This window comes from Empidonax traillii, unplaced genomic scaffold (assembly GCF_003031625.1).
Source record: "Empidonax traillii isolate 1590-97213 ecotype Southwest subspecies unplaced genomic scaffold, ASM303162v1 scaffold28:size2823434, whole genome shotgun sequence".
In the NCBI taxonomy this organism is placed as follows: Eukaryota; Metazoa; Chordata; class Aves; order Passeriformes; family Tyrannidae; genus Empidonax; species Empidonax traillii.
Window position 1 is genome coordinate 1,086,555 of NW_020955221.1, and position 25,302 is coordinate 1,111,856.

Consider the following 25,302-nt stretch of genomic DNA (forward strand, 5'->3'; position numbering starts at 1 on the left):
GCTCCATCACTCTTCAGAAAGATGAAAAGGATGACAGCGATAATCATCCTTATAAACAAAACAAGCCTAGAGAATGCCAGCTGTAACTGTCCTTTCACATTTTATTTTATTTCTTTTTAAACATACATCTTTAAGTATTTCCCTTGTCTGGTAAGACAAGGCCTCATTTGGAAATAAAGACTAAAGCTCATGAACCTATTTCCATGATGCAAAGAAAGCAACATGGTTACAAGAAGCTGTTCCATATACATAAACATGGGAAATAGCATAAAAGGGGTATTGTATTTTTTTAAATAGTATGACAAGGCTGAAATTAAATGGATATTTAAATTCAGATTTTAAACTATTCCCAGTATATACCTTGGTCCTTTAAAGGTAACGACTGTTTGAGATTTCTCTGTGCAGCAGCACTTTCTGCATTAGCGCTTAGAAATATATCTGCTACAGTAAGTAGAAACTCCATGCTTGCGCAAAGGTATATCTCTTGAACAATCACATCAAGAACAGTGCCATCTCTCCCCTGTTTGTAGCTTATATCCACCATAACTTTCTTTTCAAATCCATGTTTCATTTCCACCATTCTGAAAGACAATTAAGTGGCATTAACAAAACTTTTATATAACTTTAAAACTGGACTCCCATGCACTGAAAACTAAAGGTGCTGCTATCTTTAATAAGCCAAACCATCATAATTCCTCATTTACAAATCAAAACTACTACACTGACATTTGTTAATGCTCATGAAAAATAATCCTAGTCTTACTTAACATTAACGGTTCATTAAAGTAGAAAGCAAATTTTTTTCTATGTATATTTATTCATTTCATATTTATAGTTCAGTTTATTTCATTTATTAATTTATTAGCATTTATATTGGTCTCTCACAAAGATATGTGGAACAAAAAGCAAGTAAGACATGTAAGTCTACAGTAATGTACTTTAAGAGCTCCCTACACTAAAACAATAGCAGTTTTAACAGAATACTAATAAAATGGAACATTTTGAACTATTTGTCAAACTTCAGTAAACAGTAATTTATGTCAAATTACAGACCTTGGTGTAGCCTTCTGGATTGACTGTCTTTTATCATCTAATGTACAGTTTGTCAGTTTGACTGAAGCATTCATTGAGCCGTCTGATAACATTTTCAGAGCAGCTGACATCAAAACTAATTTAAACTCTGCAAGTTTCAAACTGTCATCTCTCTGATCCACAGTGGTAACCTGTTTAAATCAAATGTTTATAAATTTGGTTACAGGTAGTGAAAATAATGTAGAGGCGTGATATTCAGTTTTATTCTAATAAAATGTCCAAAAATTATATATTAAATAAATCCACTACTAATTCAAAAGACAACCACAATGAATAACATACAGAGAAAACTTAAAGAAAGCTTTATCCTTCCATCATCTTTCTAAAGCAAGCTTATATTAGTGAGAGAGAGAAAATGTTTACAAGAAAGTAATGCAATTTGGGATTCTTTGTATGTGTATATGCAAAGATGCCAAATAAGAAATTAAATTTTGTCTCTTATGACTATGCAGTGTTTAACCAGACACTGGAAAATTGTTTGTAATCTAAAATAACATCCAGTAAGTCTACAATAAAATATTATTTTTTTGTCAAAAATCTGCTGACAACTTTTGTAAATTTAAATCAAGATGAATATAAATGCATTTCCACTGTAAATACAAACTGAAAATCTGTGTCTACGATTTTATTTGTTTGTGTGTCTGTGTTCACGTGTATGTGTAACTAACAAATAGGCTGTGTTCCTCTTCATTTTTTTCCTACCAAACTGTATTTTAAACTAAGATAAATTTCCCTCAAATTTTTAGTCAGATCACAGAAGATGCCTGTAGTATCTTCTCTTTCCTGTAGTATCTGCCAAGTGATTTAGCTAAAATACTTGTTTATCATTTCATCACATTTGTTAGTATTGCTACAAAACACTTTCTCTGCTCATAAATTAAACTATTCTTGTTCAGAATTTCCAGGACTCCAGGCAAACTTAAAGCTGTTGCTTTCTCTTAGTAATCAAAATTATATTTACCTGTTTTGAATTTGGACTATACAACACTAAAGTCAGAGAGTCAAATTTGAAGTCCAGTTTTAGTGTTGTCTTTATTTGCACAGGTGAATGCAATTCCACAACAGCTGATGTCACAACAGTTACACCTTTCAAAAATCAGAAAAACAGTTAATACTAAAGAAAATTACCTGACTGCAAATAAGGAAAAGTCAAACCAAAACAAAACATCCCCACTAATGACTATAAAGATAACAATTTCCCTTATCTTCCACGTGTAAATCCATCCTCACTTAGAATGTGTTTATCATGCTTTCTGTAATTACTTTTGCCAAAATCACACAACATTTGAGAATATAAAACACTGCCCTTACATATTCTACATGTGATTTTTACCATCTTTAAGACGTAAATGTACAATTTCCCTTAGTGTAGTATGGTACTCTGTGCCAGAATATTACAAAGAACACAAACTTACTTTCATCTTCATTTGTTCATCTGCCATGTTTTTGCTGTTTTTCACATTTAATACAGGAATTCAGCAAAAGCTGCTTTTCTTAACTTTATTTGCCTTTTATTTAGTATGTGCTGAACAGTATATGGGCAATGACATGTACTGAAGAACTTTCAGAGGTGTCATCACTATGACAAGACAAACAGATCGAAATCTGAACATCAGTAGAACCAGCACACATAAGAAAAAGAGTAACATGGCAACTTTCTAAAGTTGGGATGTTACCACATTCAACTGACAGACTCTAAAGAGCTGCCTTGCATTATGGCCAGGTGATGGAGAGCTGCATTCTGGAGGCCATCTCTGTCTGCATGAATGCCAGTATAGCTATCAGGAGTAGTCAGCATGGATTCACTAAAGGGAAATGATGCTTGACCAATCTGTTTGTCTTCTACCTTGATGGATGAGGGGAGAGCAGTGGATACTGCTCAGCTTCAGCAAGGCCTTTGACACTGTCTCTCGCAACATCCTCATAGGGAAACTCAGGAACTGAGGCCTGGATGAGTGGACAGTGAGGAGGATTGATAACTGGCTGAGCAGCAGATCCCAGAGGGTCGTAATCAGTGGACAGGGTCAAGTTGGAGGCCTGTCACTAGTAGTGTTCTCCAACGTTCAATACTGGGCCCAGTATTGTTTAACTTCTCCATCAGTGTCTTGGAGGGGCAGATGCCTCTTCAGTGAGTTCACTGGTGGCACAAAGCTGGAAGGAGAGATCGATACTGCAGAGTGCTGTGCATTCCTTCAGGAGGACCTTGACAGGTTGGAGAGGTGGGAGAGAACTGTCTGAAGTTCAAAGACAAGTGCAGGGTCCTGACCCTGGGAATAACCCCAGACACCAGTACAGATTGAAGGCCAACATGCTGGAAAGCAGCTCTGTGGAGAAGGACATGGGGATCTTGGTGGACTATGAGCTGTCTATGAGCCAACAGTGTGCCTTGGTAGCCATTCCACATCCTCAGATATGGAATTATACCCAATTAGTGGCTGATCATAAGTGGAGTTCCCCAGGGCTCAGCACCGGGACCAGTTCTCTTCAGCATCTTTACTGATGATTTAGACAAGGTGATCAAGTGACCCCTCAGTCAGTTCACAGATGACACTAAGCTGGGTGGGAGCTGATGATCTGCTGGAAGATAGGAAGGCTCTGCAGAAAGATCTGGAGAGCTGAATCGATGGGTGAAGGCCAACAGAATTAGGTTTAACAAACTCACATGATGGGTCCCGACCCTGGGTCACAGCAACAACATGCCATCCTACAGGCTAGGGGGAAGAGTGACTGGAAAGAGTGATTTTTTTCAGTGGAAAAAGATGTGGAGGTGCTGGTGGACAGTGGCTGAACATAAGCCAGAAGTGTGTCCATGAAAGCCAGTGGCATCCTGGCTTTGATCAAAAATACTACGGTCAGCAGGACCAGGGAAATGATCATTCCTCTGTACTCAGCAAACACTCAAGGAGAGGCTGTACCTTGAATCTTGTGTCAAGTTCTGGCTCCTAGCAACAACAAAGACATTGAGGAGCATGTCCAGAGAAGGGCAAGATACTTGGTGAAGGAAAGGTCTGGAGGGCAAGTCTTATGAGGAGCAGCTGAGGGAGCTGGGGTGGTTTAATTTGGAGAACAGGAAACTCGAGGGTACCTTTTGTCACTCCCAGCAACCACCTGAAAGGAAGTTGTAGCAAGATGGGGGTTGGTCTCTTTTGACAGGCAACTAGTGATAGGACAAGATGACACAGGCCTCAAGCTGAGCCAGGGCAGGTTCAGGTTGGACATCAGGAAGAATTTCTGCTCACTGGATGTAGTGGAATCACTGTCCCTGGAAGTGTTCAAGAAATGACATGGATGTGGCACTTAGTGCTGTGGTTTAGTTGATACAGTGGTGCTCACTCAAAGGTTGGATTTGATGATCTTCGAGGTCTTTTTCAACTTTAATGATTCTGTGATTTTTACAATATTGTTTAACAACTGAATTTGCCATCCTTTTATAAATGCAATTCCAACAAAACTAATAAATTGATAATAATACCTAAAAATGCCAGACTATGTAATTTTAGAAAATATTACCTGCAGAGTGCTGTGAAGTACTATGCATCTCACTACAGTGTCTAATTGATTCTTTCGGTTCTGGAAAAGATGTTGATGCACCAGAGCTTTCCCCTGCATTTTCATTTAGTGTCCTCAGTATTGTGGTAATATCTTCCTGACTGAGAATTAGCTTTAAAAAAGATTGGAATTAGATCAGAATTACAACTCAGTTCACTCAGTAACTTTCTATTACTAAAATGTGAGTTTACAAGTAAAGAGATAAATTAAATTAATCTCATCTGAGTCTCTGTTTAGGCAACTAAAGACCAAGTAAAATGTTTTTCTCAAATTCATAAAACCCCTTATGGTAATTCTAGAAATGAGAAGTCAGTCACACATTATTTTGTTTTCATCCACAAAATTTCCATACCAACTTGCAATTTAGAAACTAGAATGTTAGATGTACACATGACAACCTCTTTATTTTTTAATGTTAAATTTAAATGAGCACTTGCACTAACTTATATTCAGGCTTGTCTCCTGGGTATGAATTCAGCAGGTGATCATGCTGCTATTAAACAAACCAATAAGACCCAACTTTTTCCAAGCCTTCTTTGAAAGATACTGACAGGCAAAGGAAGGCTGTAACAACATAAACATTTTTAACTAATAACAGTAATTTATAGTACAAAGTCTGCCTGCAGTATCACAGATGAAACATAGAATTTAGATTAGAAAAGAAAGCTATTCACTTCCTTTTCCACTATCAAACAACAAAATCCATTCTACATCTATGTCTTGAAATCAAGCAATACCCTAAAGAACGAGCTTGGACTTTTATGAAGAGAAAAATAAATCCATTTTCCTCAAACAGTTGCCTTCAGAAATGAGTGCTTACATTCATAGGCTTGAGTCGGCCAGATATTTCAATATCAGGAACTTCATTATACCACGCAGCAGCTAAATTTCGTTCAACAGCTACTTCCAGATTGACCGGCTGCAGCAACTGTACTTCCGTTTGCAAAGAACCTTGCTCATAGCAGGATCTGTGAACAGAAACAAAATACTCCCTGCTCTACATATTACGCTTACACATTCTAACAACTACATTTCTGTCTTTCATGAAAAGCCCCTTCCCCCTTCCATCTCCACTCACCAACCCCTGCACCAATGATCATTTTCAAACATTTTTTATGGCTATCTGACTTAATACCTTTTCTGCTGTGCAGAGCTTGAAAATCCCATCAAAACAGCAAGTTACAAATAGGCATAATCTGTCCCAAAGTAATGAATTATATATAAGTCTATGCTACTAAACAATTTTACCTACAAAAATATTTGCTTCCATTTAAAGAAATGTCGATTGCTATTCCTCCTAAGCCATACTATTTTATTGCTTTAAAAATATATTGATTTGCCATTATATTTCTAGATAACAGTGCATCTGTCAACCATTAACTTTTAACTAACTATTTAGCAACCCCTCAAAGCTCTCTATCTGAAGAAGAATCCCAGAAAGATTTAACAAATTTTAAAAATACTGATATTACATTACCTGTATATCTTTAGTTCGCTCAATTTCACCGTTATGGAGTCAATAACAGGTGGAAGATTATAACACACTCTTGTTTTAGCAATAAAGAATTGGTTCTTCACAGTGATTAGACCAAGATCAGCCACCAGAACATTCTCAGACATTGCTGATTGTGGAATTATTACAAGAGGTGCTTTAATGTTAATATCTAGTGCCAAACGGGAACTACGCTCTTTTACACCTGTAGCTGCTTTCTCTGCTGCTTGAACAGTTGCCTCAGTAAGAGCTTCCTTGGCAGCTTGAAAGTTATTTATAAATGCCTAGGGAAAGAAAACAGATCTTGGAAATTAATTACTACGAACCGCACTACTTCAAAAACACTAAGAATCACAGTTACTCTTATGAGACTGTTTTCGCTACACACTTCTTCCAAATTCTTTAATAGGACAATCTTTCGTGAAATATGATAAACTATGCACATATATATGTGTACAAATATATATATATATATTTATTTTGTGTGTGTGTGTATATATATATATATATATATATATATATATATATATATACACACACACACACTAAATATCTGGAAAATTATAATTTTGTAAAAGGAATGATCACTCCATACGGAATCCTTGTCTTATTCTGAATGACAATGTTACTTGAATGCTAAGAAACAGTATCTGGGAAATTTAACTTACCAAAATAGATGAAACAAACTTGTTGACAAAAAGTACTTGAATACACCCAACAGTTAGGTAAATACGATTGTCAACAACATCCATATTTGAATATGCAACTCCATCTGTAGCATTCACATATGATATCATTCTGAAGTTGAAGACTTCTTTTTCTGTGATGTAAAGAGCCTTAGGAAGACAAAAATAAAGTATCTCTAAAAACTTACATGCTGAAGAAACTTAACTCCAAAACAAATGTAATACCTCACACTTCCATGACATTTTTACTTCAAATATCTCAACAATAAATGAAAAAAAAAAATCAAATTTAAAAAGTTTGTTGAAATGGCTGAAAATATTCAGTTGGAATCTCAGTTTGAAAAATTCTGTTCATTAAAGTCAACAGAACAAGAGACATAATGAGCAGCTGGGTATTACTGGGTATTACAGTTGCACAATATCAGCCTAATAATTACTGGTTGTGGGAGCAAAATTAATCTGTCTATAGAGAATGCTGCTCCCACCAAATACATAAAACAAGACTGAAAAAAGCCACAGCAGAGAGTTGAGTCCACAAGTAAGTTCAATTCAGTATCAATATTCCACTCAAAAAAGTCAATGATGCATGCAAATGCATACCTTTTTATACAATGCTGTCTCATCAGAATCCAAAATAACGATGTTCTTCAATTTTGCAGTCACTTCAGTTGCTGTTTTCTTCATGATCACTTGGCTATCCAGACCTCAAAAAACAAGATATACAAAATCTGTAGACTGTTCTGGTTACAAAGTTTTGTATCTTTGTGACTTAAGTTTTCTTCCTACCTTCAATGTGGATTTCAGCTATTCTATGTTTTTTCTCTCTAATAAAGATACTCAAGCATGATAAATCTGCACAGATATTGAGGTCAATAACATCTTCATACTTCATTTTTTTTGATGCTGTGGGAAACACAAAATAATAAAAGTTACAGGTTTTCAAAGTGGAGATTTAATATTTTAGTGTCCCTTTGAACTGCACAGCAAGTAAAAGAGGAGACTGGTGCTCCTCAAGCATAAGGTAATAAAATAACTGTAATGCCATCAAAAGTCTTAACGCATACCTGGAAAAAAAATTTAAAAATTACAATTTATGGATTTTCTATTTACATCTACTCAGTGTCTCAAACACACAGCAAAGGTATGTATGTCTCAATCTCTACGTCAGAAAACTACATGTGGATAAGCATATAAACCCCAAGCAAAATTTCTCATATCAAGTCATTGACAGGTTTACAAAAATAGAAAATATGTTTGTTTTCTTCTTACTTAAGTGAAGAGAAAGGAATGAAAAGGGGAAAACTATAATAAAGAAACTTACTTAATTTCTTAAGAACATCCTTCTTCTCCTCTATTTTTCCAGGGACTTCTGTAACTTTAGTTTCTTGTTTGGGCAGAAGATTATTCAGATAGTTCATAGCATTCAGCAGAGCTTCAGTATGCAAATGAACATCTAAAGATGAAAAGTTCACCTAGAAGAACAACTTTTGTTTATCCAATATGCCTCCCTTCCCACTCTGAGAAAACTACGTTAAAAAAAGATATCATACCTTTATTTTCTGTAGAACATTCTGATAGGTAGTTTTGAGTTCTGGTCCATTAATATCAGTCTATTCCATCAAAAGGGCACAAAAAACAAACAAACAAAACGGGAGAAGTTTCAATATTTCATTAGAGAGAACTTATTTTCAAAACCACTACAATTTAAGATGTACAGGTTACTCTGTTTAGGAAGCAGACAGACTTTGCCTTTGAATTGTAAGCCTATCACAAATAGTACAATATTACACAGTGATTGTTTAAGGTTCTTCTTATTTATGCCTTTAGTATCTTGAGTGTCACATGCAAAGTCTGCTCTTTTCTCACCTTTATGTACTCTAGAGTGAGAAGATCCTCTTCTACATTATCCAATGTGGTAATTATGTAAACTGGCTTGTCATTATCATCTTAAAAAAAAAATAGAATAACAAAAGATTACTTTTTTTAAATTAAAAAAAAAAATACAACTTTCCTAATTTATATACTACAAAATAGGCTACTAGCTGTCATTACTGTTTAATCACAAAACCTCTTTAGCATATCTAAACTATTTAGATGTCTCTCTAAAATCATCAGCACCAGAACATATTTACCAAAGCACTAATAAGAGAATGAGTTCCTACTTCCCCTTCCTTCTCAGTATTTAATTTGTAAAGCAAATCTTCCTTAGTTGACAGAAGTCCTACAAGCCTTTTTGAAGACAAAGTCAAAGTCTTATTTGTGAATAATTTTTTGATCAGATTGTAAACACTTACCCATATACTCTGGGCACAGCAGACAAACTTCACAAAGGAAAGCATTTGCAGTCATGTCGAATGTTCTTAATTTAAGTTCTGTGCCTAAGCCCAAAATATCAAGTTGCAGCACAGGCATCTCAGTATTATTGGTAAGACGGCATAATTTAATTAAGACCTAAAAAAAAGACACAGCCCCAAAACCAGAAGGGTATTATCCTCTTAGTTTTTATATAGGATAAAATATTTACATACATTCTACCATTGAGGTGTATTTGTGTATTGGCCACTTGATACATTAATACATACAGCAAACACCTTGGAAAAAATAAACAATTCATCAAGTAAAATTGCTCCATTTGCTTGCTGTTATTTTAACAAAAACTTCAAACATGCACACATGTAATACCAAAGTAACAGTTATACAAACTAAATAATATTTAAAAACAATTCTGTAACACCATTTAGTAATGTTCAACACAGTCAAAACTAGATTTTCAGTCAGCATACAGTGTTTACCGCTTTCATTGGAATTTCTCCGAACCCTCCTGCTAAGAGTTAGATTCCCAAGATGATGGTTAGGCAGGAGAATTTACTACTTTTGCACCCATGCATGACAACAATATTATTAAATAAATACCTAGCTGAACTGTTGTATCTGAACTTCACAACCAAAGCAAAACAAAGATATGTTTCCATGTAATGCTGTCTACAAATAAGGAAAATCAAAACCTAACCCAGTAAGTAATTTCAAACTATGAAGCCAACAAACAGAGAGGTGATTTCTAATAGATTTCCAACTGTACTTTTTTCTTACAGATTGTAAGATAGTTTTCATTAAAGAATAGTGTAAAATACAACATCTATCTTTAGACTAGTAGTTCTTAAACAAGGCCTTGATGTAATGTAATGTAATAATGTAATGGCCACTCTCTTCACGAACGAAGAACCGGGGAAGGTCTTTCCACCTTCCAGCCTGCGCACTGGATTTTTTTTAGGTGAGACACAGTGTGCGCGGAACTGAGCCCACCCTTTAATCCTGAGGTTCATCTGCCGGGGCCAAGCACGCTTGGACGGTGGCAGCGAGGTCCTCAGGACGTAGATGGATTGCCTTACAGGGCTAACGAGCTCCATCTGCCCGGGGAGGGGCCCTGACCAGGAATCGAACCCGGGTCTCAGCGTTCACAGCGCTGCGGTTTAGCCACTGCACCACCAGGGGCTCCCGGTTCTTAAACAAGGCCTTGATACCACACAAAGAACAGCTCATTTCAGCTTTATTTGTAGTAACGGTTTAGTATATAGCATGATGCAAGCTAGCTATGATGTATTGAAGACATTCTGTAAGCCCTTGTAAAGTTAACTGAATTTGTATGATTTATTTGTAAAATAAAGGTAAAGTAAAATATGGTGATTAGCAGCAATAACACTGATACTCTAATGATAAAGGTAATGATAGTGTTAAGAGGCCACCTTTTTCACTAGATCAGCTGATATAGTCAGAAACGGTGTCTTGCATTTGGGTAAAATACTCTTTTTCCCCCTATGTCTGAAACAGCAACAACACTACAGAAAATTCAGCATCTAACGAAGATGTTAGATTTAGGTGTGCAGACAACAAGATCTGGGAAAAACTGGAGCAGAAAAATATGATTCTTGTTACGAGAGGACACATTTATGAAGTTTTCTCAGTGAATACAGCAGTATCTAGAAAAAACATGTCAAAACCTATATATTTAGCTAAAACAAATATATAATTTGATTTTTGAGTGAGAGGTAAAAAAAATTCAGTGACAAAACTGGATAAATCAAAGTATTTCAATAATGAAAATTACGTAGAAGCACAACTGTGACTTGGGAAAAAAATGCAGAATAGTTTCAGCAAATGTCAGTAATGAATACTTCTTCAGGCATGGACTTATGAACACAACAAATATGGAAAAATTACAATACTGACGTGCTTCAGAGAAATTTTAAAAAAAACAAATAGTTTTACCTCAGCGACTTCAAACCTTAGCTGGAATTCTGTCATATTTTTCAAAGATTCCTGTTTACGTAGTCTTTTCTGCCTTGTACTGCTGGCAGCTTGCTTGAGGGAACCAGATGGGCCTTCAAAAAATGTCACTTCTTCCATAGGACTGCTTAGTGCATCATAAAATTCTTCTTCTGATTCTATGGATTAATTCACAACAACATTACATATACAGTTCAGAGAGCAAATATTTTACAGTACTATGACTCAGAATTTTCACGCCTAAATCTATAAAAGGTTAAATATCCAAGTATCTAGCTCATAATTGGCAACCAACAAAGTCTGTTTCTATAATTACCTCTACTCCTGCCTCCACAACTTTACACCACACCTACAGCTAACATGTCATCTTAAATTTCAGTTCTCATCAGCTAAGTCCCTTGTCAGCATTCTCTCAATACTGGCTGTGCAAAAGGCAGCACTGTGGTTCATCTTGCCTTCAGTGCATATTAATAGATTATCTATCCTGCTGGTCTGACTGCTGCTGATGGCTGCAGCCTCTGCTTCAATATCAGTGGCACTACTTTGAATCTCTCCCTGCTATAGATCTCCCAGTTCAGAAGAGATTCCTAAGGACTATCAAGCTTTTAATTCATCTGACATTACTATGGAAATATAAGCAAGGCAAATAGATTGCATTGTCTTATAAAGCTCAGTCACCTAAAAATCATAAAGACTGAAGTATAAGGTCGCTGTGGAAGAAATATCCTTCTTCTGACAAAACTCAAGAAATTATATGAAGAGCTATTTTCTAAGGCTTGAAAGCATCCCTGAGTTTGGAGAGTGAAGATCCGGAAATAACATGAATCACTTAAAAAGACTGCACAGCTGTATGTATAGATTAAAAACCAGACTTTATTCAATCTAAATCTAGTTATTACTTTCTCAAATTTTTGCCAGCATTCATCCTCATTTTTAAGAGTTGAAAGACACTTCCTTCGGACACTTAAAGGAGCTCATTCAAAAAATAGATGAAGATGCACAGATACATATTTCTATATATACTGTACATGCACACTGAGTTTAAATAACAGCTAGCTGATAATCACTAGCTGATAATTCACTAGTGTTTGCAAAACACATATATCATTACCTTGAGAAAGGAGAAGTAGTATTGTTCTCTTTTCTCCTGATGTTTATAAAAACACAGTAGTTTCTAACAATCATCGTTTCAGGATTTTATAATTTAAATAAATCCAGCTAAATAGGATATAAATTCTTCACAAGAAGAAAATAATCCAAACTGTCATCACAGAACTAAGTACATACTAAATGTCATAAATATTATTTCAGATGCTCTGAATAGAGACTTGCAACAGCATAGGCTAACACAAAAATAAACCCACCACACCAAACAAGCATGTTACTGTTTTACCTTCAGAAAGGAAATGACAAAAACAAGCACACCAAATTTTACTGTTATGAGAAAATACACAAATAGTTTGTACAGTATGAATTATAATAAGCTACACACAATATAACATTGTTCAACTTTCAAGAATTCGAAACAAGGTCACAAGGTGTTGCTTACTGTAAGAGCAATAAATTCACTCAACGAACTCAAAAACTTCTTGACTTGATCTATTTATTATGCTAAATTTTAAATTAGATTACATTACCTGACTCAGGAAATGAGTGAAGATCCAGAACAGGAAGCATGCCTTGTGATAAATGTGGTGCTGAAAGCACAGGGGATATTCCAGGCTGAAACAGGAGGTACCATAAAATTTTTAGCTTGCTATTGGTCATGCTACTGCATGCACATATGCTGTGTGAAAGTTTTACAACTTAGGGAAATTTGTCTAAGTTTAAATGCAAATCATTACAGTTAAACTCTTACATTACTGAAATTATCTACATGGGGAGAAATGAGATCTAAATTAGATAGAAACAGTAGGTATTGCACTTTCATCTAGTTACAGAGAGAACACATGAGGAAAGACACTGAAGAGGTTCAAACATATAACTCCACAATCAAAAGAGGGACAGAAATGGCACATCATATGAAAAATCAGGAGAAGTGGAAACATATTTCCTGAAAGGACTACAGTATGGCAACTTCACAGAATAATAAAGATCAACAGGTTATTTTATAAAAATCACATGATACAAGTGCCACATTGGAAAAAAGTGCTAGACAAAACATTAGAGCAGACAAAATTGTTTCTTGGCTTTATAGAATCATAGAAACATTTAGGTTGGAAAAGACCCTTCAAGATCACCAAGTCCAGCTATCACTAAACCTAGCACTGCCAGGGACATGGTTTAGTGGCAGAATTAAGTGCCGCATCTACGAGTCTTTTAAATAGCTCAGGGGTGGTGATTCATCCACATCCCAGGGCAGGTTGTTCCAATGTTTGACAACACTTTTGGTAAAGGAACTTCTCCTAATATCCAACCTAAACCTCCCCTGGAACAACCTGAGTCCATTTACTATTGCCCCATTGCTTTTTCCTTGGGAAGAAAGACCAACATCAGTCTTTCTTAAGAGTGAGGGACCCAAAACTGAACACAGGATTCAACGTATGGCCTCACCAGTGCCAAGGACAGGGTGACGATCACTGCCCTAATCCTGCTGGCCACACTATTTCTGATACAGACAAGCATGCCATTGACCTTCTTGGTCACCTGGGCACACTGCTGGCTCACGTTCAGCTGCTGTCTATCAGCACTCCCAGGTCCTTTCCTGATGGGCAACTTTTCAGCCAGTCTGCCCAAAGTCTGATGCACTGCATGGCGTTGTTACGGCTAAACTTAGGACCCAGCACTTAGCTGTCTTTAATCTCACTTCTTCACATATATGAAAAATCAAACACTAATAGAGAACTGAGAGGAGACCTCACAGCAGTCTACAGCTTCCTGACAAAGGGAAGCAGAGGGGCAAACACTGATGTCTTCTCTCTGGTGACCAGTGACAGGACCCAAGGAAACAGCCTTAAGCTGTGTCAGAGAAAGTTTAGGTTGGGTATTATCACCCAGAGGGTGGTTGGGGGGGGGTGCTTCCCAGGGAAGTAGTCACAGCACGAAGCCTGAGAGAGTTCAAGAAGTTCAAGAGTTCAAGTATTTGGACAATGCTCTCAGACACATGAGTGACTCTTGGAGTGTTCCTATGCAGGGCAGAGAGTCAGACTTTGATGATCCTTGTGGATCCCTTCCAACCTAGCATATTCTATGATTCTAAGAGTCTTGAATTGTGAGATGTAGTTATGCACAACCCAGAGAAGTAACTGAAAATATGTGAAATATCACTAGAATGCACAAAAGTACAGGAATCCTCCACTCCACCTGGTTTCATATATGATAGAATTAAGTTCTCTTAGTAAGGGTTACCAAATGCTTTATTCCCCATCGAGTTTCAGGAAGTAGACTTGGTGATCTGAATTGGTAAAGAATTTTTATCTGCAAGTTCCACATGCATATGTACTATACATGTGCCTTGCGCACAGTACTAAAGTAAGAAGAGAGCTGTGCGCTGTCTGCGTGCCCTTCTTCTGGAGTGCCTTTGGCTCTGGACTGCACAGTCAACAGCTCTTTCCCTGCACTACAGCACCCTCCCTCCACCCTTGTTACTGCACATTTCAAAGCTTAGTGTCAGACAACCAGACATAGAATTAAAGTATCTTATAGAAATGTAAACATTATGGCAACAAGCAACATTAATCTTTGAACACTTTCCAAGGCTATGTTTTTCATCTCCCTCTTAAAATTTCAACAGTCTCTCAGCCTCTAACCTACATAATTTGACCTTTCTGAATATATGTATGTCTATGAGTAATAAGGATATCAACTATATAAGAGTCTTGTAACTTGTCAAAGCATCTCATCTGTAACACATATTCTAAGAAGAAAAGAAGAAACTGTGACATTTGACTTCATAGTACCAAATAATAGCCTTCCATGCTGGTATTGTGATAAAGCACAAGTGCAGAATGTAAAAATGTAGAAGGAGCTGTTTCAAAACGTCTTCTGTTTTCACAGTCCAATAAAAAAAAGCTGCCACTTTTGATAGGCAGGCACTGTTTATAAAACATTAGCCACAGGCAGTGAATATTTTGTTTATTTGCCTAAACACTCGCTCTTCACTTTCCTCTACTTCTTTCAAAATGCTAATGCTAATGCAATGCTAATTACTAATGCAATGCTAATATCAAGAAGGTATTTTGCTAATCACTATTTTTGCAATATCTTTTAAAAACCTTACCTCAGCTGGTTTTGGAGAAGAATTGGTAGTAGGCACACTTTTTGGCTTAGGAATACTATCAATTAGCTCCAAGATACTTGTCAACTTCTGATCTGATACCTGAATAGAAAGTAAAGGCATCTGTCCAGAGAGTTTGAACCTGTTTTGTAAAGAATCAAAGTCAAAACTTTCAAAGTTAAAACAAACAATCTTAAAACTATTTCGTTCAAACTTCAGGTAAATTTTCCTTTGAGAAACACAAAAGTCTTCCTGGTCAGAAAATCAGTCATCTAACCATTGCACGTAATACAAACGTATATATATAAATACATGTATATATATATATATATATATATATATGTATTTATATATACACACATACACACAAACAGTGCCAATAACCACTTGTGATTTGGCTACACAAAGCATAATTCCCTGTACAAACATTAAAGAAAAAAAAAATACAGCCACCCAATCACCTCTTCTTTAGATAACTAACCGTAAAACAGGTGCCCTCCATACTAAGGGACTCATTCATAAAAATCTATGACATTAAACAAAATAATTCTGGTACTAGTTTTTGATGTGGAACTAACGTCTTTCCACTCACTCCTCTCAACAGAACTATGCTGTTATATGCAGATAGTTCCAAATATCAATAAGAAAAGCCCTGGAAAAATATAATGCTGCCTTTATATGACACTATACTTGTAAAAATTGAAATATAAAGGAATAGTTACATGTATACTAAAAATACATTTATATATATGTAAATGATGTGAACAATACTGATGCATAATACTCTATTTAATTATAAATACTGAACTATACAACTTAGGTGATTCTTGCTGAAACAAAAGCTATCAGTTAACTTTTATTATTTGTGCACAATGTCATTTAGAGATCACATGGGCTAAACCATAGAATCATAAATACCATAGATATCTGTACATAAATAGTCCTCAACAGAACTTTCTTAAAAACAGATTATGCAGTGATAAAAAGAGATCTGACATTTGAAGTTACGCTGATACTGATAAGTCTGGGGGGTTAAATAGTCAAAGCCAGACCAAAAAATAGAGCATTTTTAGTTTTAACTGACTCTGGAGATATAAAAAAAGGTCTGATTCCCTCCATCAGGTAAAAAGTTGCTGTATCATTTCAAGGCATATATATATAAATAAAATACACATATATAATACATATATGTGTGTATATATACACACATATACACATATATATACATATAAATATATTCTAGATAGATAGATAGATACATAGAATGCTCTGGAGTATTAATACCATCTGTAGAATACATTCTGAAAGCATTTGGAGACTGAACCAGGTACAAAATGTTCTGCTATTGTGGAGTCATGGTATCAACATGCTAGATTTGAAATGGCTGCTTGCTCTTGGTGTAAGTTAAAGTATTAGTTTTTATTACTAACTCACTATGGTACACATTTATATAGTACCAAACTGCTATTTGTGGCATTCTTAGCAGTTGTGGAGAATACAGGAAGAATATAGGAAGAAGAACAGCTTATCTCCAAGAAACAGAACTATCCCAGGGGAAGAAAAATTAGTAATTTCTAGACACAGATAGAAACTATTTACTGTTAATTGAGTGGTTGTACGAGAGTTTGTAATACAGAAATAATAATTGGGGAAAATTTATCCAGAATTCATTGGGGAAAATTTATCCAGAATCAGTATAGAGAAACGAACTGCCAAAAGGAGAAGCACACCTGGTAGCCAAGACAGACAGGTAGTATTACAGTACGGTAACAGATATTCTCATTAAGAGCAGACACTCTTTAATCCAGGTTACACTAGCATAACTTTGATAGATGTCAATTAAAACCCCACATTAAAATTAAAATTAAGTCATTCTGTTATATGACCATACAAATGAAATCTAATTTTCTAACATAAAAAGATTCCTGTGAGCTGCATTTCCCTTATTTGACCTTCTTCACCAAACAGGCAAAAAGTAAGGAGGGAAAGCATAAGATATTTTTTGTGAAGTCAAGCATCAAAACTCAGGCCTCCCAGGTTTCCAGAAGATGACAGCATTACATCATGCAATCACTGATCATTATTAACAATACTATTCATTTTCTTCCAATTGAGTACATTTCCATAACAGAATTTTGCTAGGTAAATCTAAGTGCAAACTCAATGCATTAGGAGCTTTTTCCCTGAGAAGCGATCCTTTGTATGTAAACAAACAAGAGGAATAATCTACATCAAAGAGAGGGAGGTATGACAGAATTATTATTCAAAATATTTTTTGATGTTTATAAAAGAGACTCTAAATTCGGATTTTTAGCTCCTCAGTATTTCTCTCATGAGAACTGAAATGTAGCTATTAGAAAGACCCAGTTAGAATAGGTAATGATATCTTTAATAAAAATCTTTAAATATATTATACATACTACTTTTATAATCATATAACATTCTATCACCTTTTCAATATCTGAAAATTTCTTGAATTTATTATAATTTGTCTACGTAAATGTATTTTTACTTCCAAGAGTCACACCTGGCCAATGTAAAATAGCACAGGAATTTGGTACTATATTTAAGTAACTAGATTGTTACTCTTCCCTCCCCCACCCCCCCAAAAGAAGTAATTTACTATAAAATTTCAAAATTGGGAAAAACACGTACTTGGGCATTCTTGCATCTGTAACAACCATAGCCCTGCTAAATTCCATATTTACATCCAAGGGCTGCAAGATACATTGAGATGAATTTTTTAGCTTCCGAGCTTCTTGCCAGTTCTCATCTATAAGAACAAAGAAAACCTACGCTTTAAACACTGGAAGAGATTTTCTCATTACAGATATCACAGAATTAAAGTAACTGATATTAGTACATATTGCTAAAAATTCAGGTGACCTGATCTCTTTTACAGCTCTATATATCAACAGATATATGCTATAGAAGATCTCTGAATTCAGACACAGAAGACTACTGAATAATTTCTCCTGTTCACATCTAAACAATTACCCCCCATCTGTGCTAGAGCCTTCTAAGAGTTTGATTCTTAACATGCATGGTACTGAGAGTTGAGGTTCTGGAACCAAAGGATTAAGAATTAAATGCTTACGGTTTCTCTGATTATGACTGACACTATATTGTCAGCTCCCAAACTTTTAGTCAAAGTTTCCTTTGACGCCTTATCAAAGTAAATTGATTCTGATTCTTTCTTTACCTTCACAAAAATGATCAAACCTACAAATGCGTGTGAATTCTGCTCTAAATTTAGAGAAGAAAAGGCACTGAAGGAAAATATCATAGAGAAATTAATTAGTCCTATGTTTATTATGCAACAAATAAATGTCTTCAAATATAAGGGATTTTATTATAAATTTGTTATTTAGCAAAAGCTAAGATTGTAATCAAAGCCCGAAAGGTATGTTTCAGAAGTTCATAACATGTTCATAGTATTGAGTTTAGAACACCTTTGAAGACATATGTTTCAAAGATTCTTCACTGCTTCAGTTAAAAACAGAAGAAAATTCATGTAAAGAAAGATTACTTTCATGAATACTTACCATGTTTGCTGTACAGTAAGTGTATACTGCTGAGCTGGATGTCAAAACTGTCATAAGCTCTTGACATTATATCTTCAATAGAGCTTTGTCCTACTTTGAGTTCTGACAAATCAGAACGATTTTTGCTTGTCATCTTAAGACAGTCACAAAAAAAAAGAATAAATCGATTTCAAAAAATATTCAAAGCAATAATTCTAAAAACACTTGCTCCTACCACAATAAAAGACTAAATTTAATTCCCCACTATAGGGATACAGACTCTTACAACTATCACAGCACAGGAGAACGAAACTCTATTTCTTCCTCAAGGAAAGAAACAAAAGTGAATTAAAATATACGAAGCTTTAGACAACATATTTTGTATAAAACCATTTTCTTTAACAAGTGACTCATACTCCAAAGTATAAAGCCTCAAACTCTTTGTAATCAGTAGAATAACCATTCAGTATTTTTATATATAAAAATATTACTGCATTAATCAACTCAGAAATATGAAATCTATTTCTGAGTCCTGTTGAATTCAGTTGTGGCATACTAGCTAAACAGAGAAAAAGGGGGTTTGGACTGTTCATCTCAGTCTTGCCTTTACTATCAACCAATATTCCTTTGATTCATGCCCATACTTCCTGGGTATTTCATACTCGTATGTGCCCTCTCTGCTGTTCATCTCTGATGGTTGTCCTCAACCTTAAATGTCTAATGATTCTGGATTCATATTTGGTTCTGTCAGACCCAAGTAATATTCAAGAGAACTGAAACAGGTTTAAATACTAGCATCTAAGACATAGCATTTCTTTTTCCAGTTCTGCTGAACTACAACTGTTTTTACATTAAAAATAATTGAGGATTGAAAATTTAGAATTATTAGATTAATAATCTTACGTATCTGCATTGAAACACAGGTTTAATTTTATATGCCATTTCTCCCCAGGCTTGATCTCATCCAGTATGCAACTGAGGGAAAAAGGCTGTTTGCTTTGTATTAGACATAATCATTAAACAAATGACCTACATCTTACCTAAACATATGTCACTCATAGTGAATATGCAATTACTAATCGTACCCTGAGAGGTAATTAAATTTTTTCTTAACGGTATTGCCAGATTCCCTCATCTTGCTTTCTAATTTCTACTAAAGGACAGGAGCCAATTCAGGAGTCACATTCACTACAAAAATTAGTTTTCTACTTCAGAAAAAAGTCTCAGACACACTTACTGAAGTCTGATTTGAAACATGCTCTTCTACATGTTATTCAAAGAGTAGTTTCTATAGTGCAATAGGAGGTGGACTATTGGATCTAAGGGGCTGTCTCAAATACCCAGGCAGCTACAAAGTGCCACCTCTACAAAGTGCCTACAAATGACCAGCATTCAGAAGAGCTGGTAGAATTATTAGTCACTGAAATAACTTGGATTTACAACCAGATCACTTATTTTTAGTGTGTACACAGCAATGTTTTTTGCTAATTCCACTTTCTGAAGCAGGTAGAGGAACTGCACTGCTTAGTGACATAGCTCCAGGAGGAGGTGAGTAGGTGGAGTTGGTCGTAAGTCATCTGAATACGAGCCAGCAATGTGCCCAGGTAGCTAAGAAAGTCAGTGGCATGTATGTAGCTATGTCAGTGGCTTGCATTAGAAATAGCATGGCCAGCAGGACTAGAAAAGGGATCATCACCCTATAGTCAGGACTGGTGAGGTTGCACCTTGAATACCATGTTCAATTTCGGGCTCCTGTCGTGGTTTTGCCCAGCTGGTCAGCCCCTGGGGTTGAGAATGGTTTTGTCCAGGTGAATTTCCGGACACGAAGCCAGTAAAAACTCTCAGTAATGCCTTTGCTAATTACATATTTAAGAAAACGGAAAAGAAGGTGGATTGCGCAGTTGAAATTAGAGGCAGCAGCCATGTAGAAGAGGCAGCGGGCCCGAGGTGGGCCAGGACCCCTCCTCCCCCAGTTTGGGCCGGAGGGCAGGTGTAGCACTGAAGCCGCCCCCTTCTCTCTTGTAAAAGAGTGAAGAAAAAAAAGTTTAAAAGACTAACTGCTTGGACAGAAACCACAGCAGAAGAAATTCCAGCAAAGAGAGAACAGAGTGTCCAAGGTCGAAGCTGGTAGCTGAAGCTGCAACAGGAGAGAGAAGTGCGAAGGTGGGGGCCTTGCTTCTTCCCCGTTTCGCTCTCTCCCTTCAGCAGGGTAAAGACTGAAAAATAAATCCCTGCCACCTATGGAAGTTTGTGGGGTGAGGAGACCCCCGTACTGCTTGTGGAAGAGCCTACACTGGAAAAAACAGATGCATGAAGAAGCCGAGACTTCATGAGAGACCTGAGGTGAGGCAGGGTCCTGTTGAAGACTTTGTGACCCTTGAAGGGGACGATGCTTATGCCGGAGAGAGGATGGTTCGGATAAGCTTGGGATCTCAGTGAGAGGTCCATGCTGCTGGTGCTGGAGATTTGTAACCTTGAGAAAGAACCTTACACCAGAGCAAAGAACGGCTCATGTGAGATGTGGGGATCCAAGTAAGGGATCCATGCTAGGCCTATGCCGAGAGGTCTGTCAAGGACTGTTCTCCCATGGGAAGGGACCTCCATAGGGAACAGGGGTGGACTCTTAAGCCATTTTCCCCTGCAACCCTGTGGAAGAAGATCCATAGTAAGCAAGTGTCCCCTTGCAAAACTATGGAAGAAAAACCTTCAGGACTTGGGTAACCCCCAGCCTTCGGTCTTAGCCCAGGAGGGGGGTAGGCCCAGCCCTGGAGGCCAACACAAAGCAAGAGAGAGATGAACAAGTTCCAGCTGTGACAAGAGTACTGCAGAGTTACTGGAGAGGGAGAGCTGGAACTCCGAAAATGGAGAAAAGGACTGCTTCTCCTCCTTGGACTGACATAAAAGGGGGAGAAGTATTTCTGTAAATACTTAGTACTTTTACCTAAGTAGCATTATTGTAGATGTAGTTCTTTAGTAGCTTTTGATTTTGCTAGTAATAAATGTTCATATTATTTTCCCCAAATCCAATCTCTTTTGTCTGCATAAACCTTCTCTCAACTAATAGTAATTGTGTGGGAGGTGTGAGCAAATTGAGCCAGGGCAAAACCACGACAGCTCCTTACAGCAAGAAAGACACTGAGGTGCTGGAGCATGTTCAGAGAAGGGCAGTAAAGCTGGGGAAGGTCTGGAGCACAAGTCCTATGAAGAGTGGCTGAGTTAGCTGAGGGTGTCAGCCTGAAGAAAAAGAGGCTGAGGGAAGACCTTATCTCTAAAACCACCTGAAAGGAGAGTGTAGCCAGGTGGGGGGCAGTCTCTTCTCCAAAGTAATGAGTGACTGCATATGCAGAAACAGCCTCAAGTTATGCCAGGGGAGGTTTCGGAAAATTTCTTCATTGAAAGGGTTGCAAGCATTGGAAGAGGCTGCCCAGGGATGTGGTTGAGTCACCATCCCTGGAAATACTCCAAAACCACACAGACATGGCATTCAGGGACATGGATTAGTGGTGGACTTGGCAATGCTGGGCTAATAGCTGGACTTGAGGATCTTAAAGGTCTTTCCCAACCTAAGTGGTTCTATAGCTCTATGATCAATGCAGGCTAGTGATGATGGGATCGAGAGTTGCCCTGCTGTACTCATGGATGAAAAGCTCAACACGACTCAGCAACGTGCACTTGCAATTGAGAAAGCCAACCACATCCTGGGCTGCATCAAAAGAAGCATGGGCAGCAGGCTGAGGGAGGTGATTCTGCCTCTCTCTTCTACACTTGTGAGCCCCTACCTGTGTACTGCAACCTGCCAGAGCACGTCCAGAGAAGAACTACAAAAATTCTGTCAGCGGGACAGAATACCTCTCTTGCGAAAAAAAGGCTGAGAGAGCTGGGGTTTTTCAGCCTGAGGAAGAGAAGGTTCTGATGAGACCCTACAGTAGCCTTTCAGTACTCAAAGTAGGCCTATAAAAAAGACATGGATGGACTTTTTAGCAGGACCTGTTCTGATGAGAAGAGGGGTAACACTTTAAAAAAGGACACATTTAGGCCAGCTGTAAGGAAGGATTTTCTTACAATAAGATGATATATTGGCACAAGTTGGCCGGACAGGTCAAGGATGCCCCATCCCTGGGCACATTCAAGGTCAGACTGGACAGGGCTCTGAGGAACCCAATCTAGTTGAAGATGTCCCTGCTCATTGTAGGGTGGTTGGAAGGTCCCTTCCAACCCAAACAATTTTATGACTAAGTGAAACCACATGCTCAGACAGTCAGTCTGCTGAAAAGACAGAGCAAATGTACTCTCTTTAGCAAGATTTTAACATCTGAAACAAATTCTTACTTAAGCAGCAGATAAGGCAAATTAAACAGGTATTAAGTGGCAGAATCAATCTTACCCAGACTACAAGTAAAAGAAAAAGCAGTTGCCCATATACATACAAGATCATTTATCCTGATAAATTCAGCAGTGAGAAGACTGCTAAAAATACAGTTATAGTGATAAAATCTACATAAATCATTAGCTTTTTGACTTTTCACTTGCATTAAATCTCAAACATACCTCTAATTTTACTCAAATTATTTTAAAAATTGTCAGTATGTTTACTTTTCTCATTTTAAAGTAAACTCAATGACCAAAGCTAAATGATAATAAAAATAATTTTATAAGAATACCATTTAATCATGTAAGTAAGAAATTTACTATTTTATATTCTAAAGCAAAAAAAACGTTAGACGTTTTCCATGTAACAGTTCAAAGCATCAACAGTCGTTTCCTATTACAGGATGATCACTTTCTAACAATTCTTTTGGGTTGAAAGCATGCACTGAGAAGAGTTCAGTAATTTCTGCCTTGACTGGAAAGCGGTTTAAAATAAATAACTAATATATAAACAGCAAGTGGTACTTTTACTTAACTGGTACCATAAAATACAAATGTAAAAACTGAATTATAATTTTCAGTAAATTATTGCATTAGGTAAATACATACCTTAACACTACCAAGATCCAGAAGTAGTAAATTTGATGTATTATCATAGAATCCTCTTTGTGGAACAATGATGTATGAAGCCATAAGGTTAATTTTGAGGTCAAGAACTTTCTGGGTTTCAATAATGTACATCAAACCTGAAAAACAGTATAATAAGTAAGCATAAACAAAGTAATCCATATAGAAGCTATAACATTTTAAAAAAGCTATAAAAAACAAATCAAGTCTAACTTGAAATGAATCGTGAATGCTAGACAACTAAGGAACAGATGATATTCAGATTTCTTCTGAACTAATAATTACACGCAGTCTTTAAAGAAGCACAAAGTAAATGAACCAATGACAGCAAACAATGCTACATGACATACGCAACATGACATATGTAAATCCAGAACAGTAGAGATGAAATAAGAATTGGAATGTGAACTGCAACTTTGCAATTACTGTTAACCCACTGCGCTCTGTAGATTAAAAAATTTAATTGTTCTAGAAATTCTTACTGGGAATATCCAGCTGCACTGGTCAAATTGCTAGTGTTGTTACTATTGAGATATGGAAGTTAACACTGAGATGACAAGCATCTCCATCTTCAGACACTGAAGATAAAACAATATGTAATCTTACAAAAACTATGTATAAAAATCATGCAACTAGTTGGGAAATTCAGACTGTCAGAATATTTGAGATCAAACTCTGCTTTTTTGCTCATCTGTAGAGGAAGGAACTGTCATGCTTCAGTAAGCACTGAAAATTGCCTTATGATGCAGCCACAACCCACTAGATATTTATCGTGTGCAACAAGCCGATAATCCCAGTAGAGATAATAAATTATGAAGATGACAACATGACAGCACATCCACTTGTAACAAAACAATTAAAACTGTTACATTATCAAAGGTTGTCTTGCCACAGGAGAGTTAGGTTAATCAATGAAGAGCTAGGTGACAACCACATTTCAGGATTTCCAAGGCAAAGCAACTTGGGATACTGCTAACTGGATTTGGCCGATGTAGCAAGTTCAAGCAAATACTTTCTCTTTTCCTTCACTTGGGAAGACAATGTAGCAGAGTCCACACATTGACCTCTGGTAAACCAAGCTTTTGCAATGTCTTTGAGTGCTGAAAATCATAACTACTTTGTAGCAAGTTCCCTCACTTCTGCAGTTCACAGTTCCCCTGCACTTTCCAGCTACCTTATACTGCTTCAAAGAAAAGTGTTTAAAATTCATTCCTGCAAGTGTGACCATATTAGTTATATTGATACATTCCCATTCTTCTCATTCTATTTCTGAGACTAGTGTAGTCTCCCCCACAGCAGAATATTCTGCAGATCAAATCTCCATATCCTAGAAATTTTGTAAGTCTCGGACAAGATTTTACAAGAAATGCACCACGTATTTTTAGACATTCCATCACATTTCTTGTTTCTGACTGGCTCAAGCCTTTAGATTACAACATGCAATTCAGCATTCTTGTGAGGGTG

General features: G+C 36.7%; 1 protein-coding gene across 8 annotated transcripts in view; it reads right to left on the reverse strand.

Moving 5' to 3' along the window:
• The window catches only part of VPS13A (vacuolar protein sorting 13 homolog A), a 101,083-nt gene that overhangs the window by 48,457 nt on the left and 27,324 nt on the right, over nucleotides 1-25,302 (reverse strand). For all 8 annotated transcript variants that reach the window (XR_003574118.1, XM_027909894.1, XM_027909886.1 and 5 more), the window contains exons 20-38: nucleotides 23,821-23,957; nucleotides 18,865-18,997; nucleotides 17,975-18,092; nucleotides 15,323-15,461; nucleotides 12,741-12,825; nucleotides 11,086-11,261; nucleotides 9,114-9,270; nucleotides 8,686-8,765; nucleotides 8,370-8,429; nucleotides 8,141-8,291; nucleotides 7,606-7,722; nucleotides 7,420-7,523; nucleotides 6,802-6,969; nucleotides 6,119-6,417; nucleotides 5,462-5,609; nucleotides 4,603-4,753; nucleotides 2,054-2,178; nucleotides 1,054-1,223; nucleotides 361-581 (exon numbers count right to left, since the gene is read on the reverse strand). Coding sequence is in view for 7 of the 8 variants with exons in the window: in XM_027909894.1 (XP_027765695.1) it covers nucleotides 361-581; nucleotides 1,054-1,223; nucleotides 2,054-2,178; nucleotides 4,603-4,753; nucleotides 5,462-5,609; nucleotides 6,119-6,417; nucleotides 6,802-6,969; nucleotides 7,420-7,523; nucleotides 7,606-7,722; nucleotides 8,141-8,291; nucleotides 8,370-8,429; nucleotides 8,686-8,765; nucleotides 9,114-9,270; nucleotides 11,086-11,261; nucleotides 12,741-12,825; nucleotides 15,323-15,461; nucleotides 17,975-18,092; nucleotides 18,865-18,997; nucleotides 23,821-23,957 (2,739 nt within the window). In the remaining variant the exon portion in view is untranslated. The remainder of the gene's footprint in view (nucleotides 1-360; nucleotides 582-1,053; nucleotides 1,224-2,053; nucleotides 2,179-4,602; nucleotides 4,754-5,461; nucleotides 5,610-6,118; nucleotides 6,418-6,801; nucleotides 6,970-7,419; nucleotides 7,524-7,605; nucleotides 7,723-8,140; nucleotides 8,292-8,369; nucleotides 8,430-8,685; nucleotides 8,766-9,113; nucleotides 9,271-11,085; nucleotides 11,262-12,740; nucleotides 12,826-15,322; nucleotides 15,462-17,974; nucleotides 18,093-18,864; nucleotides 18,998-23,820; nucleotides 23,958-25,302) is intronic.